The 23,514-nt window shown below is 40.2% G+C and overlaps 1 protein-coding gene across 2 annotated transcripts in view; it reads right to left on the bottom strand.

Annotated features, from left to right (window-relative positions):
- Positions 1 to 23,514, bottom strand: part of CYYR1 (cysteine and tyrosine rich 1) — a 501,455-nt gene that overhangs the window by 416,422 nt on the left and 61,519 nt on the right. For both annotated transcript variants that reach the window (XM_044071351.1, XM_044071352.1), the window contains exon 2: positions 3,978 to 4,080. In XM_044071351.1, coding sequence (XP_043927286.1) covers positions 3,978 to 4,080 — 103 coding nt within the window. The remainder of the gene's footprint in view (positions 1 to 3,977; positions 4,081 to 23,514) is intronic.

The following is a 23,514-nucleotide window of genomic DNA, read 5'->3' as shown; positions in this document are numbered from 1 at the left end:
CTTGGGTCCGAGGTTCCCAGCTCCAGAAAGTACCAGAGAAAACCCAGATCTCAAAGTTGTCTCACATAGCCCCAACATTGAGATTGGAGCTGAGCTATCCAAAGTGGAAGCCCCGAGTGGGAAAGATGATCCTGAAGTAGAGGTAGTTGACCCTGACCCATAAACCCCAGCTTCGATGCCATGGTTTCAAGGTCCTAATGACACCAAAAAGGTTGGAGCCTACCAAACAAGTTGGACTTGACTTGGGAGGGTGGAAAAGCAGTCTCTGCAGACCTCAGATCCAAAGGGGCGGAGGGAGAAAGCCAGAAGGATGGAGTCAAAGCTTGTTACTGGGGCAGGGAAGGGGAAGACTCCAGCAATCATTCTGGTGGGGTGGAAGGCAAAAATGGGTAAGCTAATCTACAGAAGGGGCTTGGATGGCTCCGAGCCAGAGCTGGAGCCTTACTGGTTGTCAGCACATATGGAAATTGGCTCCATGGGGTCAGAGCCAATATCAGTGCTGGGGCCAGCCATAAAAAACAAAAAAGTTATGGGATCTTCAGGTCCAGTGAGGCTGAAGAGGAAAGACCAGGGACAGAAGAGGAGATTCTCTTCCAATCCCCTTTAGACCATCTGGAGTCTTGCAGTCGGTCCTTCTTGGACCCAGCTTATGGAACAGAGGGAGGAGGAGAAGAACCAGGGGAGAGAAGTCCTTTGAGGACCAACTTGGCCCTACATTCATTAATGGCTGTAGTCCCAAACCCTCATACATAGAGCACCTACAGACCAGGTGTAACACTCCCAAGCAAAACACGCACTTCTACTGTGTGTGCTGCAAAGGCAGCTTGTGCCCACAGGCCACACACAAATTCCTTATCCATTGCTAAAAATCAGACAAAAAAAAAAAACAGCTACATTACCACAATCTTAAAGAGAAACAAACTCATTAACTAGCCTAAACAAAAAAAAAATAACTAATTTTGCCAAAAAGGGTGGGAAGTCAAAAAGGATGACAGTGAAAAAAAAGAAAAACAGACACCTCTACCTAAAACACAGATAAAAGTAATAACTGAATGCTAGGGTAAGGGGTAGCAAAATTCTCAGAAAAATGCACTACCCTAGGTACCAATAAAGGAAATGCTGAAAGGAGCCAAGATTGAGCTGCTAACCGGAATCGCAGCAAAGTAGATTTGAGGATTAGGATGAACAGCAGGGAGTCAAGGGCAAGGAAAGTGGAGTCAAAGACTTTGGAAATGGATGGTGTCAGATCTGAAGATCTACAGGTCGAAGCCAGATGGAGCAGATATCGTATCAACCCATACCATCTTACCACTACTGTGTTCACACTATAGCCTTCTCATGTAACTGAAAGAATTCAGAAACAACATGGCTGCTCTTAAAGAAAGATGCAAATCATGATATTCTTATTATGAAAGAAACCTTCTCACTACATAAATATTAATCCACTACATCTTTATCTATACTTAAAACTATGAAGTTCTCCTAGCCCCCCATGGGAAAGTTCTGTCACTAGGAAACGTTCATTAACCAGATGGACTATAATAATGAATTCCTGCAGGTAATCCTGCTTCAGTGTTATCTGCTGTGCGATTCAAGCACTAAAACACCCACCAATGCAAGATCGCAGACAGGAACCCCACCGCTGCTTCCAGAATGGGTGAGCTGATGGTTGCAGCCATTCCCACCCTTCCCTGCTTGGCTCACTCAGTGCAAGTCAATAATTAAAAATCGGGATACCTGGGTAGTAGTCAGGGCTTTTTCTCTATGCTACAGAAACAAGGTATTGGACAAATGAGTAATATTCTTAGCACATACATTCATCATTGTACTTATGTGGCACCACCTCACAAGCAACGTTCTACCAGAGTAATTCAGTCTTATAAGAACTTCAAAATCACATTTAGGAAAGAACTGCAAAACTATCAGAGTCATAAGACTGGGTCCCAAGATGAAGGTTCTGAAAATGTGGCTCAGAGCAATTAAATTCTAAAATTATGATTGCTCATTTATTCTGGCAAGTCTCCCACAGCATTGTTTTTCAACATTTTTGTCCTAAATTTTCTAATTTGTACTAGTGTAACAAGAGCCACCTGAACTACCAGATACCACATTTCAAGACAGAACTGTTGAGTGCATTCAAAGATAAACAATGAAGTCCACTCTTTGATACAGAATTCTACAGTGACACTCAGCCTAGTATTCCGCTATGAACCCATTTGTCTAATGGTCTTGCAAGGCTATTTTAAACTTAGCCAATAACCTTAGATCAGAATCAAACCTTGTACCGTGGGTCTACAAAGGTGAAGACCTTGACCATTATGCCATACCCTCCCCCTCTGACACTTAAGGCCCTGTGAGGAAAATGTGCAAATATTCTGGGAAAAAAAACATACAACCACTAGAGATGAGCCTGTATATAATTTAGCATACATTTTCTTGGGGGCTTGCCAAAGTTCAGCACATCCTGTCACTGTATCCTTCTGTACCACAGGGTGACTGCACACCAAAAATCACTATTCAGGATACTGGTCAGAAACTACTCACAAATGCAGACATCATAAGTCTACACTGAAGTGACCATACTCTCAACTTTGCAAGTTTTCAATATTTTGGCCCTAAATTTTCAAAACAGTGAATAAAATATATCACAAGAACAATATTGCAGTCACTGTGTGATTTTGTGCAACAAATATAAAAATCTTTTAGGATGCAGTTACAATAAGAGACCAATAATACAGAAGTACGTGTCCACAGATACAATTTTAAACAGCTTTCCCAAAATTACTGTAACTGTAAGTTATAGAGCTACATATATCAAGGGAAAATGAGCCATACTATAAGTTCTGTTCAGAAAGGTGATTTTTACCCACTTACTATAAATCACCACCACATGGGACAAAACTGCAGAATGGAAAAATAAAAGATATACTTCACAACAGAACAAAACTTTACGATGTCAGTTTCTTTACACTTCCTCAACAGCAATGCAAACACTTGGTATAAACAAAATTTCCCCCTTCACGTGTTAGAGATTTCAGGTCCTTAATCCTTTATTTTCCTTTTACTTTCGAATTTCACTGACCACTACTGACAATGTATCGCTATTAATTACTTGTCTGCAGTAGCCATTTTCTTACCCAACACACAGTACACAATGTCACAGAGAGTTAGGAATATCAATGCAAAACCCAAACAGATGGCAAGAAACAGTGAGCAGCAATTCACTACTCTATGACTACGAGTGATCACTTAAGTGAATCGTGTATATTTAGCTGTATCCTCCTGCAGAAAGACTGTACCTGTGGCAAAGGGTGGTGACAGTACTCACTGTATTTTTTTTTTTTTTTTTTTGGAATACTGCTCAACATGCAATTTGCTGCATAAACCATGTATGTATGTTCCCTGAAGCAGTCTGGTAACAAAAGTGTAAAACATACCATTACCTTTTACTTTTCGTAAGCACAGGTTACCAAATGGACAAGCACATTTTTTTTAACCGATACATGCATTTAATCACCACTTTCTAAAACAAAGTCAATGTTATACCATGTATACAAAACAAGGCATTCTTGACATCTCTGATGTTCTTCTTCTTTCGGCTTTTCCCGGTTAGGGGTCACCCGACACCCAACCCTCAATGAAGGCACGCCCATTCACACATGTCTTTCGAACACCACTCGACTGCAGGGAGGACATGGAGACTCCACACAGATGGCGCTCCAGCCGAGAATCGAACGGGAGAACCTCTTGCTGTGAGGCGACAACACTACTGCTGCACCACCGCGGCTTGTATTCTTGACATCTCTGTAATCATGGTTAAAATCTTTATAAAGTGATCTACAACCTGAACATGAAAACTTGAACCTACAGCCCTCCACAAAAGTGGCCAGACAGGATTCCAGCTGAAGGAAACAGAACTACAAATTTTCTTGGCAGTTAGGTACAGTTAACTGTATATGATAATGTTTGGTACTCACGATAGAACATTCCCAATGTAGGCATAATATGAGCAGCAGTAAGGTGGGTTACCATCACAGCAATATGCTCTGCATTCATTGTCACACTGCGATAGGCAATCATCTGTAGGAAGAAAACATGCCGCTTACATACTGTTGAAAGCTCAGCAGGTAAAAGAAGCAACTGCAAACCACATTAACATGCATATACCTCATCTTTCTTCCTTAAATTCAGCACTGAATCTGAGAGTTACAGAAGTATAAATAGTTTTAGGTGAAACTATATTGGGGCTTTTCAATGGCTTTAGGGTTTGTGCTCATTTTCATGATCCACAGCATTCTTGGATTAATCGGTTTCATAACAAAGGCTTAAAAACATTTTCATTTACCCTTACTACTACAAAATATTAATTAAAAAAAGCACAAAAAAAAAGTTATTTACTTACCATAATGGTAGTTCAGGAAGAGTAAATCAATCATTAGTGACCCGTATGACCGAGGCTACAGGCACAAGGACTGCTTGACAAACAAATCCTTCCCAAGGTGCTAAATACCCTTCCATATCCTACAATGTAACATACATGAAACCATCTTCATCAAGGCAGAGGACAGAAGGTGGGGCATTAATGGAAGACAGGCCTACTCTTCAAGATTTAGAGTTATAGTATGCAACTAAAACTTGTTTATCTGGTAAAAGCCAGGCAGACTATAGACCATTCACAAGATTGTGCTGTAAGCTTTTCCTTCTGGGAGGCTCACCATACAAGAAATTATTTTGGTAAGAATAACTCCAAAAGGAAGATATGATCTTAACAGTAGATCCAGTTTGCAAGGTTTTGCAAAGCCATTAGGAAATTATGTAGCTACTGCACAAGAGTCAAGAACCGCACTTCTGAAAAAACATACGGCAGCTAAAAGTCTAGTAGAGTGAGTTTTAGTGGTTTGTGGCAAAAGCTTGTACTTAAAACAAAACTGAACATATTCAGAAAGCGATTTACCAAAACTAAATGCATGCAGAAAGCAATCCAGCAAGGATGATCTCTGTGATTCTCTTGGGAGTCTTTGATTACAGACTTGATTCTGCCTTCATTGGCAGTGAATACGGGGGGGGGGGGGGGGGGGGTACTACCAAAAATCTGGAGAGAGGAAACTGCAGAAAACAAATGGACCTAGTTAAATTCCACTCTATTATAACTTTGGGTATAAAAGGAAAGATTAGTCCTAATGAAGTTTCTTTTATGAGACACCAGATAAGTATGACAAACTGCGAATAGGTCTGAAGTCTTTCTGGCTTACAAAATGGCTACCAAAAACAGCCTTCCATGCAAGAAACCTCAATGGACTTAAATATACAGGTCTGTGAAGAGTCACAGTCAATTTTTCCAAAACAAAATAAAAGTTTGGGGTAGGGGTTACTGGTTCTTATAGAGGCCTTCACAAAAAGGGGCCTCTTTAGAAGGCCATAAAAAATGTTTATTAGTCAGGCTAATGACTGCAAATCTTGACCATGAAAAGTTAGAAAAGGCAAAATACAAATTCATAGAGAAATAGCCAAGCTCATTGTCAAACGGTCAGAAAGACATTCGGGAACTGCAGAAAACATCAGCAGATAAGAGTCAAAAACCTTTTGGGGATGGGGTTGCAGAGGCAAAGAGCTTATGAGGTTTAAAATCTCCGCTTTCTTTTGAAGAGGTGTAATAATTTGTAGGTGGGGGGGGGCTGAGAAGGGGAAGTCTACATCCCCAGGATGCCACTATCCTGCTCCATCTTTTAGACCTCCATGCCAACAGATGGATGGACAGACACCACCAGCATGCTTCCAGACAAAAGCAGTCAAACAAGGTCTTGGGGCTGCTGCTGACCACCCAGGGGTTGTACAAGGAATATCTACTGAAAGAATTCCCAACCCAGAATCCGTGACCTCTCTCAAAAATATTCCCGAGTGCTAGAAATCTTTTCAGACTAATGCCTTGAACCTCATGTAGCGATGGCTCCTCTGCATCCCAGAAAAGGGATGCAGAGGTGGTAAAACCTAATCCACTGTGAGGTTCTTAACTTCGTTTTCTAGGCCTTCCACTTATGCCTTAGTTTTGGGATTAAATGTCAGTCTATAGAAAGGAACATTCAAAACAATTACTCTAGTGTTGGCAAAATCTGTTAAGTGGAGTTGTACGTTTGTGAACTATGCTGGATCCCTGGCAAAGCCCTGGAAGGCATTGTAAGACAGAGTGACACCATAATGTTTATCATCACTAATACCCCAAGTCTCCCGCAACATTAAATGAATTATCTGCGAGTAGTAAGAATTTGTTACTAGAATGGAGGTCCCTTGTTGGGGAGTAATATGTTTAGTGCAGGGCATTCTTCCAGATGATGGAATTTGTGTACTGCATTTATGAACATGTTAGGTAGTTGTGCAGTTCAAGCCAGTTTAATTGCTTTACACTGACAGTGGTGGATCCTACGAGAGATACTGGTGACAAATTTAGCTATTTTTATTGTAACAGGAGGCGAGTTTCTTTCTTTGAACATTGTTTAAGTTTGCTAGGATAGGAGTGTCATGCGAGAGAGAGAGCTAGCAGTAAGAAGGTGGTGGCTATTTTTTTCTTACAGTATTTGTAAGTAATCCATTTACTCTAGTCATAAATGATAATTTAATAAAGATGATGTTGATCAAAAAGAAAGCCTAGTTTCTGTTGTGCAGATTTAATGGTGTGCAGTATATGCTGGTCATATTTGAGATTAATCTATTAAATTTGAGTTACTGTTTCAATGTATGTATTCTTTGCTGACTTTATGGTGAAAGATGCTTTTGACTTTGGCAACTTTTTCAGGTAAAAAGCATTATTTTTTTAGGGGGGGGTGAGTAGGAGATTGAGTAAGAATCAAAAGACTTTTTGAGCAACGTCATGGAGCGCATTTATTGTTGAGGCTGCACATATTAATGCAGAGTCATCTGCTTTCTGAACTAAACTAGCACTGTGAGTGGCGGTATGGATGTTTTTAATAAATATATTAAATAGTAGAGGATCCGTAATAGAGTTCCTATGGGACACCTACAGTAAATCTTTGGAAGGATGAGTAGGTTTGTTGCCATTTAACAGCTTGCTGCCTTCCAGACAGGTAACTAAGTAACCATGACAAGGAGTTCTGTGAAAGTCCTATTGAGGAGAGTTGAATGAGTAGTTGCTGGTGTGAGACATCAAATGCCTTTGAAAAGTCTAAGAACATGGTGGACACAAGTAGACCACTGTTTCTATGTCGGTTTACTGCACTAGTAAAATGTAGTAGAGCTGCAGTGGTGTTGCACTGGGACCTAAAGCCATGTTGTATTTCTAAGAGCAGGTCATTTAAAGTTGGGTATCGTATCAGCTGTATACGTATGGATGCATTTCTCTAATGTTTTGGAGAAGGGGAGAGAATCACCAATTGGTCTGTAGTAACTAAACTTTGTAGATGTGCTACTTTTGTGCAGTGGTGTGATGTAGGATTTTTTTTCCCCACAGTGATAGGTCTATCTTTCTGCTATGGACATTAATTAGTATGGAAACAGGAAGGGCTATGACTTCTGTGGCCACTTTTAGGGAGTCAGATGGTAGTTTGTGTATAACTATGGATATATTTTTTAGATTAAGGAGCAACTTAATTAGGTGTGAGGTGAGTACTGGACTAAAACTGAATAGTTGTGGGTGATTTTTTTTGGACGGGGTAGAGATATTACTGTCACAGAGAACAGTGAATGCATGAAATAAGAAACTGTGTAGGTTTGGGGTCTGTTGTACTGTTTAATTTTAGAGAGGGTGTGGTGGTCTTGACTGGGTGGAGTAGTTTATTTAGGGATTACAAAAAATTATTTGGGTTGCTTCAATGTTGGTCTTGTAGTACGTTTGCTTGTCCTGTTTGACACAGAGATTTGCAAGGTTTGTAAGATGTCTAAATTGCTGAAAGGCATTTTGAGTTCTATTTCTATACCAATTTTTCCAGGCTTTATACCTTTTTATCACGAGCTTTTCTGTTTCGTTTGTTAGCCATGGTGCAGAGTTTGACCTCACTCATCACACACTGGTGCTAGATTAATAACATTTTCTTACAGACCTTACAGCAGTATGTAGTGGCATTGTTCCAAGTACAATCCAGTAATATTGTTTTACTGTTTTAATGAAAAAAATCTTTGCTAAAATTGGTTGTATTTACTACTTTATTACAGATAGCATGTTTATCTAGGTTATGGTAAGTTCTAATGGCATACGTTGGTATCTGAGAGGCAGCCTACTTTTATCGTTTGTCTGGCTTGTTTGTAAGGATCCAGTCTAATGTTGAGTATCTCCCTGAAGTTTTACTGATTCTAGCTGATGTGGTTATTAATTGTTTGAAGTTGTACAAGTTTATGGATTCAGTGTGGGTAGTGGAATTTATGAGTTGCCAGTCTATATTTAAGTATTGGTTAATTTGTTGGGATATCCAATACAGATGTCTTCAGCAGTATCAATGTTACTCCCTGGTGGTATATAAATTGTTGTTAAACAAATAGGTTTTCCTACTGTTGATTTTTTGGAGTATTATTTGAAATTCAGCATTGTTAAATTGGATATTTCCTGTGGGATTAAAGTGATGGTTGGGAAAGTTATGGATGCATCACCTGCATGCTTATTTTGACTGTCAGACCAGAATATGTTATATCCTGGGGGGTGTCTCATTGTCAGGAGTGCACATGGCAAGATAGGCAGGTATGTCATGGGTTTTATTGCACAATCTTCTTAAAGTTTGGGTTGTTTTAGGGGACTGGTTTATTTCAGGGTTGAATGTGATGTTTTTATGAACAGTGGGATCTGGGTTGATCTGAATATCTCTGCTAAATTTTTGAACTGATATTTTTACAAAGAAAAGAGCATGGCCAACTATATTTTGGTTCTGGCTTGGTATTTTATCATAAATTTGGATATTTAGTTTTAAGATATTTATAGACAAATCATATGTGATTTGTTTGAAGAGAAAGGGTGCTATGGAAAAAGAGGCTGTGTAGATCTTGATATTCTTTGTGAGGACTGGCTGAAATCCTATGTATTTGGAGGAGGTGCATTTGATAATTGGTGATGAAGGCTAGTACAGTCAGAAGGAAGTGCAGAATAATCTGAGTTAAGGGCATCTTATTTAACTTGGGTTTTACCATTGCAGTAAATTAGTATTAGAATATATTAGGAGGATACTGGATTGGTTGTAGAGATGCAATGTTGATAGTTACATGGGCAAGGAGTAGGACAGTTTCAGAGAGTCTTGGGTGGGAAACTAGAGTGGGTGTTTGGAGTAATCCTATTGAATAGTTTTTTTTTTGTTTTTAGAGGGAACTGATGGTATTGGTTTGTGGGATATGTGGGTACTGCTATGGAAGTATAGAGTAAGAAGGGGAGAGTGGGAACTAAGGGTAGAGTACGAGCAGAGTGACACCAAGCATTAAACGAGAAAACAAAGTTGGTCAAAAACTGTGACTGAACTTAAGCAGCCACCAATCTAACAGAGATAAGTAATGCAGTTTAAAAGGCATCGGTCATCTGAACAGTAACCCATACATACAAGCAAGTAACAATAACACTAAAACTTTTTAAGTGTTTTGAATGGCACTAGCCATTAAAACCATTTTTCAAGTACAACTGAAAAACTGGGGAAAAAAACAAACTGATACTAATTTCAAAGTGTTTTAACTCAATGATTAATTAATGTAAATAAAACTGCAAACCAGAAACACTGAAAATTGCAACCACATCAAAAGAGGTCCTAGACAAATAATCAGAATCTATTTAGAAATCTTTCAGAGAAAAAGTTCAGCCTTAGTAATCATTCAGCAGTTTTAGAATCAAAGGATATGAATTATTCCCATCCACATATTTTAACCTCAACATTTCTAATAGCATCCTGGGGCCACTTTTGAGTTTGCCTGAGCACCAGAGCAGAAAAAGATCTGGAGAGGAAAAGTATGCAGTGCATTATGGGATAGGGGAAGGCACTTAAAACATTTTCAAGCTACTACGACATCATTCCAATGAGCTACTGAAGGCCAACTATTCTTAAAATAAATTATTGCAAAGTATAAATGTGATGTAACCATGCCTGGACAAATTTGCTGTCATACTTTTGACAATTATGCCTAAAACATCAGATGCTCCCATTAGCACTATACATCTCTTAATGCCGTATGCTAAAATAAGGTCTAGGGTAAAAGGACAGTTAAGGAACTGGACTCAATTTTATTTTCTGTAATTTAATGCACTTTTTGCCTTTACTTAACTGATCAAACACAAATATACCTTTAAGAAAACAGAATTGTTCGGGATGAGAGCCATGCAGCAAGGAGGCTGCCTCAGGATGCGAGCCACGTGGCAGGGAGGCTGCTTGGGAAGAGCCAATGGCAAACTTCTGCATAGTCTGATGTCTTAGCCTCTGGTGGAACTGCAGTAGTGGCAGTATTGTGAATTCTACTTCAGTATTTTGTATAGCTGTATGAAGCCAAAACAAAGTCAGAACCTGTACAGAACTACAAGACCTTGATAAATGGATTCTGATGGAACACTACATACAGTAGAAGTGGCTACTACTATAGCTGAAGTGAAACAGTTCTCATTGTTAGAAGTAAATTAGGGATTTTAACAATTTAAATGAAGCAGGCTCCAAGTACCTTTAACACACAATTTGGTATTTAGGATTTCCAAGACACCCACTTGGCATTTCATCAGCTTCATAGATATTTCAAAGAGCTGCAAGTAACAAGAAGAAATGCTCCGGAGGAGCTGTAAACAAACATAACTGATGACATAGTAATCACGTGAATTTTATTCTGATGCAGTCTCTTCGAGAAGAAAGCGACATTAAAGCAATTTTTCACTAAAGAAAGGTGGTTTTTGCTATTGGTGATACTCATTCTGCCTGTACAGTGGTCTCTGTTTGATAACTGATGACATATTGCTCTGGGGCTCTACCAGGCAACAAAATGTCATTAAGTTGATTAAGCTACTACACCGACTACCATACCAAGTTTTGATACTAAATAAAATGTCAGAATGGTGTGTCATCTGACGTACAGAGGTCATCTAACAATAAAAGACTACAATCAGCTGCATAAAGTATATGTCTGGGGTTTATGTGCAGACTCCAGTAAAGAAAACTCCTCATTAAAAGTTTTTTTTTTTCAGGTGATGGTACAATACACATTTAAACATTACATACTTGTAAGACCCAATTATAACCTCAGAGTGTGCTAATTGAATAGGTTACAGTTTTAGCCATAAAAGATATGTCTGCATTTTTTAGCTGTTCTGGGACGTTAGTCTTGTCGCTTCACTGGCATTTGCGAGAAGATTATGTAATACTGCAAGATTTCATCATTACTTGTACATTAAGCTGAACTTCTATTTTCCTAAGTAAAAGCAACTTTTTTGTATTCTGAGCCCAGTCCGGGGCCTCAATCATTCTTTAGAGTCTTTCACAGTTGAAGCATGACTGATCTACTGCCAGAATTAAGCCTTATAGTCCTTTAGTACAATGCTACTAGCACATTTCTGCACAGTTTGGTACATTTGCATGTGGTGGGATTGCAGTAGTACGTTTCTACAACTGTATATACTTGCTTAAGTGGCATTCCAGTGCTTAGCTTGCTACTGCTTCTTCCACTGTTCTTTGAGTCTGCTCCACTCCCCACTGAAACATTAAGCTAAAAGTCACGTAAGAGCCCCAACAGAACTGAGCAGAAGTTGGCGTTACAGAGTTTATTACAGGGGCATTTTTTTGTTTAAAAACCCACTCCCAATAAGAGGAAGATCCAGGAGTTGGTTTACAAACCCCAGAATATGGCAAATGCACAACGAGGAAGAAGTGACATGAGCAGGAAAGAGAGCAAAACAGGTTTAGTACATATTTCCTCAACTGTACTGAGACACTATCTGTTCTGAGCAAAGGTTTGACTTTTATTCCAACTCAGAAAGCCGATTTAGTGAATGTTTTACAGGACTTACACCCGTTTGGTAGGACTTTAACTTTAAAAACAATGTTTACTGATAGTATGCAAAGTAATTGTATTTTTAAAAAACCGAGTACTTTTTCCCACCCATGAATCCCACTATTGAGTTATTCATTGAAATATGTGAAACAATTAAGGGAGAAATTTGATGAAGGACAAAGTAATATATTTTTTTAACATGTCCACTGACGAGAGACAAGCTTTGCTGGAATTAAAACGCATGAGTAGTGTTGAGATACGACCCCAGATAAGGGAGGTGGCATCATAGTGTTAGACAAAGATATGTATGTGAATAGTATGATGAACCTTCTAAGTGATGTAAGTACATATACTTCAGTATCTCCCATTGTTTTGAAGGGTGTTGTTGAGAAGGTGCAACTTTTTGTATTCGATCTATTGGTAACTGGGATGATCTCTGAACCACTATTTGAATACTTTAAAGATGATCAACCAGTAATTCCTATAGTATATGGTTTGCCAAAGGTGCATAAGAATTTGTATAACCCCCAATACGACCTATTGTATCTAGTAAGGGCTGGGTAACTGAACCTCTCTCAATATTTGTAGAAAATAATCTGCATGTTTATTTGAATATATGTCAGACTGTCTTGAAAGACACCAAGGAAGTTTTTGAATGACCTAAGTAACTAGTGGGATGTAATAACAGGTCCATGTTTTTTCGTTACTTTGGATATAGACTATTCACAGTCATTCCTAATAGTTGGGGGATAGAGAATATAAGGGAATTATTATGAGAGAGAAATGTTTTTGCTGGCAAGGTTGAGCTTATTTGTGCTCTCCTTGAGATTATCCTTGAGAATAATGCTTTCATGTTTGGTGACACTCACTACATACAGAAGGTTGGTGCAGCTATGGGCACTGCGTGTTCCAACAGGTACGCCAACCTTTCACTTGTCAACTGGGAGACCAAATATGTCCTTTCGAACAATATGTACTGTGCCTCGATTAAATGGTACAAGCGCTTTGTAGAAATTATTTTTTTGTTGTGGCAGGATACAGAAGAGTGACTAATGGAATTCTTACAATTTATGAATGGTTTGAGTAGTTTTTGAAATTTACACAAATATTCACCTAAGGAGATTGAATTTTTAAATGTAAAGGTGAGCAAAGATGACTTGTGTTCTGTTTCTACTACTATGTAAAGGAAGAACGTAATGAAGAATAATGTATTACATAATGGTAGCATGCACCCAAACCATACTAAGCTGAATGTATTAAGCGGACAAATCTTTCGTACTATGCACTTGCACGATAATGATGGTATTTTAAACAGTAGCATTAGCCACACTCAAGAATGAATTAATGGACAGGGGCTATAAGGGTAGCGTAACTGATTTTCAGATTAATGAAGCTTGGAAAGAGAGACAGGGGAGATGTAGACCCTATTTTGTAAATACTCCTAGTGCTCAGGCGACTGACGTAACTAGTACGATTATTTCAACCAATACTAGAACTGAGAATAATGAGAGGATCAGGATGCCTTTGACTTTTGCAAGTAACATGCATATGGTTTGTGAAGTAATCAAAAATAATTGGGACATCCTTTCTACAGTTCAAGAACTGAAAGGTGTGATAGGTCATCAACCCAGTATTTCATTCAGGAATAACAGATCCCTTAAAAGTCAGCTATGTTATAAGCCTCTCTGTCCCCAGCATTATGTTTACTCAGATAGATTTGGGACCTATAATTGTAGAAGGTGCATGGCATGTATATGTATACAAACAGGTGGGTATTTCTTACATCCACAGTTAGGATTTAAGATAGATGGAACTTTCTATGCTGACTGTCAGACTAAAAATGTAATTTTTGCTATTGTATTGAGTGCTTTTCGTTTTACATAGGGAAGACTAATAGATTATAGCAAAGTTTCATTGAAAACTTTTTTGAGAGCTAGAGCTCTCAAACATTTAAATGATATGGTTATTATCATTGTTGTTTTTATGTACAAGTACAGATTTAGGTATACAGTTTATATTTACTTATGTCTCACTGATTTATTTATACATTTTTATGTATATAAGTTATATGATATCATTGTGATTTTAATACTTTATTGCTATAGTTGTTTGTGATTCATAACATGTTTTTATACGCTTTAACATATAGGTAAGCTGTTTAGAGTTAGTGATGATGAATGGGTTAACCTTGATGTTTGTAGGTAACTAGCCATATCCCATTGGCTATTTAGTATTTAAATGGTTGCATTGTAATGGTGATTTTTGTATTATACGGTCTGAACAAGCTGAGAGTATCCATGAAAACACTTACCTTGTCTATCTGGAATTAAAAAAAAGTGTGCCGTGTGGAACCATTGTGCCTCTTTTTTATTCATTCAACAGTCTGGTGTATTCGCCTGTGGTGAAACTGCAGTAGTACGTTTTTATAACTGTATATACCTGCTTAAGTTGCATTCCAGTGCTTACCTTGCTACTGCTTCTTCCACTGTTCTTGGAGTCTATCCCACTCCCCACTGAAACATTAAAGCTAAATGCTTCTGAAATTCTAACCACAAGACTAGAGAGTTAAAGTCTGATTTTTCCCAAACCCTCTCACCCTTCTCTTGCTGTGATTTTAAAAGGCTGCGTCTCTGGATTCCTCCCATAATGGCACACTGACTTCAAGTCCTTCCGTCCCCTAATTTATTGCTGTTGTCCGTCTGTAACCTACTCAAGTACTTTCCCACCTGTAGTATTATAGATATACGGAAGGCAAAGTTCCCACCCAGCAAACTAGTAATGCAATTGAGTCAACACCCTTACTATAAATGGTCTCCTGCTCATTTTCCCAGAGCTGTCATCTGCTTGGCACCCCTGCCACACTCTGAGGTCCCGAGTTAATCCTGTTCCATCCTTGGCAGATAGATATTTAATTTTATTATTTTTGCACTTCAATTAACTGTTTAGAATGATTTTAAAGGAAAGATCAAAAATAAAGCAACAACATTCTAAAGGTCCGTAATACTTGAAATTGCTTTGTCAATGTAGTTTAAGTTGTTTTGTTGTCAACAATGCACTCAAGCAATCTTTGTTACCATCTCAAGAGGTTAGCAGTACCATGTAAGATGCCCAGAAAATAACGTCCCTTAGAAGTATACCATGCAACAGTGTGGCTAAAACAAAGCCACTGTGAGGAAACAAGCTTAGAGTAGCTAGTTTGCTACTATCAAATCTCACCACAATCTAATCTAGTCTAGTGTCAAACCACCCAAGGATACCTACGTACAAGTGTATAACCCAGTCCAAGACCTAAAGAAGCCCACTCAAATAGAGGTACAGACAACATGGACATACAACTTCCAAAGGACTTCATAGCCAACTTGTTAGATATGGGTAACCTGAGACAACGTAGCAATGGTCTCATGTTCACATATGAACCTTTTAATCCTCAAACATACAAGCAGTATGCGAGAGATGCACACACACACAATTTCACTGGAGGCAAAAATCTTGCACACAAACAAGGCTGTCAAGAATGGACACAAACGCCGAAGCACTGAAAAGAATTCTTCCCAAACCTCAAACACCTCATAAGTCTATAAATGGCAAATCATATCATCAGCAATCTCTAAAAGCACTCACCAAAAGAAACATCAAACACCACACATATGTCTACACTCAGTGGAGCCCCAAGGGCAAAGCCCATAAGGCATGCAAACATTACTCAGGACTCTTGTCAGAGGACTCTAATGTATGGCACACGTTCCACTCACCAGACTGAATAAGATGACAACAGTTAGTTGCTTACCTGTTGATAAGATCAGTCAAGTTACATACGCACTCAAGTCGCAACAAAACAGGTACCAGTATGATTTTGTCATGGACTCAGGTCATTAACGGTCATATAGGCTATTTCCTTTAACTAAAGACAATCGACCTCTCTGAAGGTGTATCTCAGGCTATGTGCCTTGCACTAAGCATCACTCTACCTTCACCAATGACGATGCTGCAGTACAAAGAAAAGATGTCTTGACTTCAACTAGCTTAAAAAGAGTTATGTGCTTACCATAACTTGGAATCTGTGCTATCCAGTGTCATTATTCATCATACATTGGTCTCGGATCCGACTTCGGATCCCAGCCGGCACAGTAAGAGACAGCTTAAGCTCCTCCCCTCCCAGAACCCCCTGCTACCCATAATCTTCAAGAGTCTGCTAGATAGAAATAAGGACAGTGAAACCATCTACAATCAAGAACAGCAGACCCAAACACCATTACTCCATGACTCCCCGGTCACTAGGACGGGGACAGTGGGTGGTAATGTGATGAATAATGACACCGGATAGCACAGATTCCAAGTTATGGTAAGTACATAATTCTTTGTCTGATGCTATCCGTATCATTATTGATCATGGATGGATCAAAGTCCCCAAGCTAGCCATAATCATGGGTGGTCTCAAGAAGGACATGACGGAGCACAGAAGAACCAAATTAAGCTCTACCCCTGGACACCAAATCCAGCTTGTAATGTGTTACAGAAGTATGGAAGTTTGACCAAGTGGCAGCAGCAAAGATGTCATCTAAGGAAGCCTTTGCCCAGAAGGCCAAAGAAGTAGCCACAAACCTACTGGAATGAGCTTTAACAGGCCTGAGAAGAGCAATCAGATTGCTTTTGTAAATATGAGCTATGCAACAAGCGATCCACTGTGAAACATACTTTTGAAATGGCCCTACCTTTCCTGGCCTGGCTACTTTAAGAATGAATTAAGGATTGGTCCTGAGAGATACCCTATCTGTGTGAAAAACATGAAGGGAGCTTTAATGCAAAGAGCCTGCAATTCAGAAACCTTCTTGGCAGAGGCAATAGCCACCAAAAAGGCAGTCTTCCAAGACAGAAACTTAATATCACACTTTGCAGCAGGTACAAAGGGTGGTTGTGTCAGGGACTGCAGCACCAAAGTAAGAGTCCAAGGAGGGGAATGATCTTTGAAAGGAGGCTTACGCAAGAAGATACCATTAAGAAAAACTGTCACTTGGGTGAAAGTTAGATATAGCCGCCAATTTAAGCTTAATCAATCAAGAAGCTCACTCCCTTTTGAAACAGACAGGAAATTAACAACAAACTGTCTGTAATGGGAAACGAAAAGCTCTATGCCCCTATGATGAGCCCAATGCGAGAACCTCTTCCCATTTACTGGAATAAACCTTTTTAGTAGAAGGCTTCTGAGAGGCCAAAATGATGTCCTTCACTGGGGAAGGAAGCTTAATCTGGCCAACGATCACTGGAACTGGCAGTATCAAGCAGTCAGCTTCAGGGATTGAAGGTTGGGAAGAGGAAGCCCCCATGGAAGGGAAATGAGATCCTGGGCTGGATCGAATATCCAGGTGGATATTTCAGATGAGACCAGAGGAGGGAGAACCACATTCGATGAGGCCAGAAGGGGGCAATTAGGATGAGGCAAGTCTTCAGCAGACAGGCTTTCTGTAACATAAATATCTGGGAATGAGGGACGTTGGGAGGATAGGCATAGAGAATTCTCGGTGGCTAATCGTGAATCAGAGCATCCCTGGCCGATTCCCCCAGTGGGTAATGGCAAAGTATTTGCTGTATTCGTGATTGGTCAGGGGGGGGGTAATGGCAAAGTACTTGCTGTATTCGTGATTGGTCAGGGAGGCAAAACACATCTCAGCATGGAAGACCCCAACAATCGAAAATCTGACTTCCCATAGGCTGGTTCAGGGCCAACCCATGGGGACTCGCGATAGATCTGATGAGTTTGTCTGCCAACACATTGGAATCACTGGGAATATGCATTGCAAGAAGAAAGCACCTGGAGGACATGGTCCATTCTCACACTCTCATGGCCTCACTGCACAGAGGATACATTCGTGATCCACCCTGCTTACTGATGTACCAGACTACCTCCATGTTGTCTGTCTGAACTGCCACAGTCCAGAGAGAGGGAGAGAGTCCTGGAAGGCTTGCACCGTTAAGAGGACAGCTCTTATCTCTAGGACATTGATGTGCAACTTGGTCTCAGATGGGGACCACATGCCTTGGACCATCCTTCCCTGAAAATGCCTCCCCCACCACGACAGGGAGGTGTCAGTGGTCACTACGGCCTGAGAGGGCAGAAGACATAAAGGTCTCCCTAGCAGGTGATCTTTGGACCAGAGCTGCCACACTAAGTGACTCCTGCATACTTGAGATATCCGGACCAACATGGACAGCTGACCACTGTACCGCAAGGGTCCACTGAAGCACCCGCATGTAGTACCTGGTGAAGGGGACCAGATGAATAGCACCGCCACAGAACTCAGGGGCTGAGGTATTAAATGGGCTGAGACACTCAGATTCAGGATGACTTTTTCTGTCTACTCTGCATGGAGAAAGAGCTGCAGTCTCTGCCACAGTGTCCAGAAGAACCCCATACGAATTCCAGTCTCTGACAGTACAAGGTGTAACTTGGGAAGGTTGACTGTAATGCCCAGCTCTCAAAATAGGAGAGTGTGTAATGTGTGGCTAGAGATGGAGGATAACTTGTGGGAGCCATGAGGAACCAATTGTCCAGGTACGGGAAGACCCGAAATCCCTGCAGCCAGAGATGGGCTGCTAATACTACCACACATTTGGTGAACACCCGGTGGACCGAGTTGAGACCGAAGGGCAGGGCTCTGAATTGATAGCCATTGGCCTCCAGCCAGAAGCGCATGAATCTCCTGCGGCATCTTGTTAATTTTTATGTGATAGTGTACTGTCGAGCACATCCAGTCGTCTTTGCGCAAAAGCAAAAAAATGGACCGAACAGTGACCATCCGGAATTTCGACTTCTTGACTGCTAAATTCAGCCTGCTGAGGTCCAGAATGGGATGCAGGTAACCAGTTTTTTTGGGGCACTAAAAAGACACGAGAGTAAGTTCCAGACCTTTGTCGTCCTGCTGGGACCTCCTGGATGGCTCTTTTTAGAAGAAGGTCTTGAACCTCTGTGACAGCAAACTCCCTTTGGTGGGGTGGAACATCCAGAAGTGATTTTTGAAGTGGGGGTGGGGGTGATCAAAGGAGACAAAGTATACCCTGGACACAATGCATAGCACCCACTGGTCTGAGTTAATAGCCACCTAAGCCAGGAGGTGCATGGAGATACGGCCCCCAACTGCCTCCAGGGCAGGACAGTCTGGCAGTGCTTCAGGAGCGCTGTGGGGGCTTCTCTGAGAAGGGTTCTCAGAAGCCCTGATTTTGTGGACCTCCTCTACCTCTGGGGTGGCATTTGCTACCAAATCCCCTTCCCCGGCTGGAAGAGGAAGATTCCTGAGGAGCATCTTGGAAAGACGGAGCCCTGCGGAACCACAGCTTCTTACTACCCCTCTGAATGTTGGAGGAGGAACGTTGGGGAGTAGAAAACTTGATCCCAACTGCGGAAGAGGTCTTTCCCTCCTGCTCACTGTGGGTCAGGGTTTCCTTGACAGAAGGACCAAACAAAGAAGATCCAAATGGGGCGTTGGTGAAGGATGCCTTAAAGTTGTCCGCAAACCTAAGGCGAACCCAGGCATGGTGCCCGATAGCAATGCCTGTGGCTGCTGCTAAAGAGGTGGCCTCAACCTCATCGAGACATTAACAAGGGAAGTAAGAGTTGAGAGCTTCAGCGAGACCAGTTTAAGGCTCTCCAGATGCAACAACTCTGAAAGGTAAGAGGAAAGCTCGGACACCAAATAACTTTGCAGCTGTATGAAATGTGCCGTATATAATTAATAGTCCTCAGTCCGAAAGTAGCTGAGGCATATATGCACTTTCCAAAATGGTCAATAGCCAGCTACTACGACAAAAAACGGCTCAGAGTACAGAGTGGTGCGAGAAAATGAAAAATAAAAGAAACAGCACCAAACTTACACCAACAGCATTTATTAACGAGAAAGAACTAAAACAAAATGTAAGCGCTTTCACGATTTTCACAATCACTTCCTCAGACAGTGAAACAAGATAAAATTCTGATTTAAATATTCTAAGAGGCAAACAGCTGATGTGCTCTAATACAAAGCAATTACAAATTTAAAGAGACAATATCAGAAACACAGTAAAAAATGTCAATGTAAAACACAGATAAGTAAAAACAAGTATAATTTAATATACTATAATATTTAAAAGTCTAGTGTTTAAGGTGACGTGACTTTAAAAAGGTTTTAAGGAGGTCATCCAAAACAAAGAAAAGTCAGCAGTAAAGGTGGAAACCCACAGTTTACTGCATAAAAATTAAAAAAAAAAAAAAAAAAAATCACATAAGGTAGAGGGCAATAAGCCCAAGTACCTGCCCCAAACCGGTTTCGGCTGTAATAGCCTTCTTCAGTGGGTAAACATGAGAAAAAACAAATCCACTCATGTATATATAGTTGTGCATATTCATTGGTGCATTCATAACTGGTCATTAAGCCCAGGTGGGAACAAAGCTTCTAACTTAATAATCCATTTGCGTTCCTTGAAATTGAGTATATCATGCCATCCTGATTTGTCCCTACATTTACCCACAATACAATCTGTAACAGTGAAATAAAAAGATGCAGTATTGTGTTTACACACGTTTGTACAAAGCATTGGTAGGACGTTTATTCCTGATAGCACTAAGATGCTCCCCAATCCTGAGACGAAAAGGTCTAGAAGTTTGTCCCACATAGAATGAGGAGCATGAACAGGTGACCAAATGTACGTTGAGTGGGAACTATAGAGCTAGGTCCCACCCTCTTATAATGGCTAAAGAGGGATCCCAATGTACGTCCTTTCCTAAATGAAAAAGAGCATCTATCACCCAAAATCTCTCCTCGTCCATAAGAATGTTCCAATGTCTGTTAATTATATTTGTAAACCCCCACGTATTGCGTCCATATGTGGTCACCAGACGAACCAAAGGATTAGAAAAACCTCTTGGTTTGTCCTTGTATTGTAACAATTTAGTTCTGTCTTGAGTGGAAGCCCAGTGACAAGCAGTGTCTGGCCTACATCAAGGCGGTTATAATTTATGACTCCAGTCATAATTTATATATTAATGAAACAGATTTTGGAGGTGATATCTGGAGGATTGTTGGGTGGTGTGGAGGTCGGATGAAACATACTTACATGTGTTTATTGGCTATCTTAATGACAATAAATGGGGAATTGAGTTTAAACTGAATTTTCATAAATCGAAAATGGTTTTCCTTGATGTTGAGGTTAGCAGGAATCCTGATGATACCTTAGCCACACGGGTTTTCAGGAAATTCCCCGAGTATAATTCACTTTTGCATGCCACTAGCTTCCACCCCCGACATACCATCCGGAATATCCCCAAATCACAATTCCTCAGGATTAAAAGGATTTGTTCAAGCCAGCAAACATTTGAAGATACTAGGGATGATTTGATACAATGTTTCATGAGAGAGGTTACCCTTCCGGTACAATCAGCACTGCTGGTCACTGGGCTTCCACTCTTCCGGTACAATCAGCACTGCTGGTCACTGGGCTTCCACTCAAGACAGAACTAAATGGTTTGTCCTTGTATTGTAACAAAGAGGCTTTTCTAATCCTTTGGTTCGTCTGGTGACCACATATGGACGCAATACATGGGGGTTTACGAATATAATTAACAGACATTGGAACATTCTTATGGACGAGGAGGGATTACACCCTTTTTGGGTGATAGATGCTCTTTTTCATTTAGGAGAGGACGTACATTGGGTTCCCTCTTTAGCCATTATAAGAGGGTGGAACCTAGCTCTATGGTTCCCACTCAACGTACACTCACATTTGGCCCACTGACAAGGCTGCATGACATGTGGTCATTGTACTCATTGCAATAGGGTTCAGGAAACGAGGGAATTCAGTAGTCACAACACATCGGTGGTTTTCAACATTAATTTTTGGGCTAACTGCAGCACAGAGTGGGTTGTCTATTTGGTCACCTGTTCATGCTCCTCATTCTATGTGGGACAAACTTCTAGACCTTTTCGTTTCAGGATTGGGGCGCATCTTAGTGATATAAGGAATAAACGTCCTACCAATGCTTTGCACAAATGTGTGTAAACACAATACTGCATCTTTTTATTTCACTGTTATAGATTGTATTGTGGGTAAATGTAGGGACAAATCAGGATGGCATGATATACTCAATTTCAAGGAACACAAATGGATTATTAAGTTAGGAGCTTTGTTCCCACCTGGGCTTAATGGCCAATTATGAATGCACCAATGAACTGTTATACGTACTACTATATATATATATACATGAGTGGATTTGTGTTTGCTCATGTTTACTCACTGAAGAAGGCTATTACAGCCAAAACCGGTTTGGGGCAGGTATTTGGGCTTATTACCCTCTACCTTGTTATGTGATTTTTTAAATTTTTTATGCATTAAACTGTGGGTTACCACCTTTAATGCTGGTGTTTCTTTGTTTTGGATGTGTTGATTTGCGAGCCGTGCAGCTGCTGTATGTGCATCACGCAGATTCTTTGTTTAATTACGTCATATCATTCAAACCTGGAAATTTCTCAGCATTCAAAAGCAAGATCCATTTTTGCTCTGCAGCCTCAGTATGATTTTCTACATCATCCCAACGAATGCTAGGATACAGTACTTGGATAGCTAGAAATTTAAATATATGAGTATGATCTGCTTTATGTGGTTAGCCAAAGCACTGCTTTCTTTCTGGTTATTAAATGTCACATTTCTGCTCTACTGTACACACTTTACACGATCAGCAACAAGGAAATACTACTACTGACAGTAGTATTTTTTTACAGAACAAGAGAACGACCAGTCTTGTGTTAAAACAACCACTGCCCATCAAAACTCACTCCAGGAGCCTGAACAGGCAAGGCAAGGAAAAGCAGAGAGACATGGGAGCACAGAAGGGAATTTGCAGTACACAAAACGGAGGCGATATGAATTCAGGTTTGATTTTTAATACATCTCCCATCACATTAACTTGTGAACAAATTGAACTTCTAAGCAAAGGTCTATCTTTTATCCCTGCAAGAAAAGCTAATCATGCAGAATTACTTAAAGATCTGAGATTATTAGGCAGGAATCTTTCGTTGAAGAATATGTTTGCACCTAATAATGATGGCTTGAGAAAATACAAAATACCAAGTACATTTGTACCTAGTATGCATCCTGCCATACAAACTTTTGTTAATGTTTGCGAAACTGACTTTAGAGAACTGTTTACAAGACAGACTTAGACTGATTTCTTTAACATGTCAGCCGAGCATAGTAGAGCCTTGAGTGAATTGAAAGCCATTAATTCAGTGGAGATTAAACAAGCTGACAAGGGAGGGGGTATTGTCATCCTAGATAAAGACCTATACTTACAGCAAATTAATGTTTTATTACAGGATTGCCATTGTTGATTTTCGATTTATTAATGAAACTTTATTTAGGTTTTTTAACATTGAATTCCACTAGTGCCCAGGATATATGGCTTGCCTTGCCTAAATTACATAAAAATGATAAGATACCCCCAATGAGCCCTATAGTATCTGGAGCTGGCTGGTGTACGGAACCATTATCTATATACGTAGAGGGTGAACTGCACAGTCCGCTTGACAGTTGTCACACGATTCTCAA

Source organism: Protopterus annectens, chromosome 5.part0 (assembly GCF_019279795.1).
Source record: "Protopterus annectens isolate FY-2018-M chromosome 5.part0, PAN1.0, whole genome shotgun sequence".
In the NCBI taxonomy this organism is placed as follows: domain Eukaryota; kingdom Metazoa; phylum Chordata; order Ceratodontiformes; family Protopteridae; genus Protopterus; species Protopterus annectens.
Note: the sequence above shows the minus strand (reverse complement) of the source record. Positions and strands in the feature narration are given on the sequence as shown.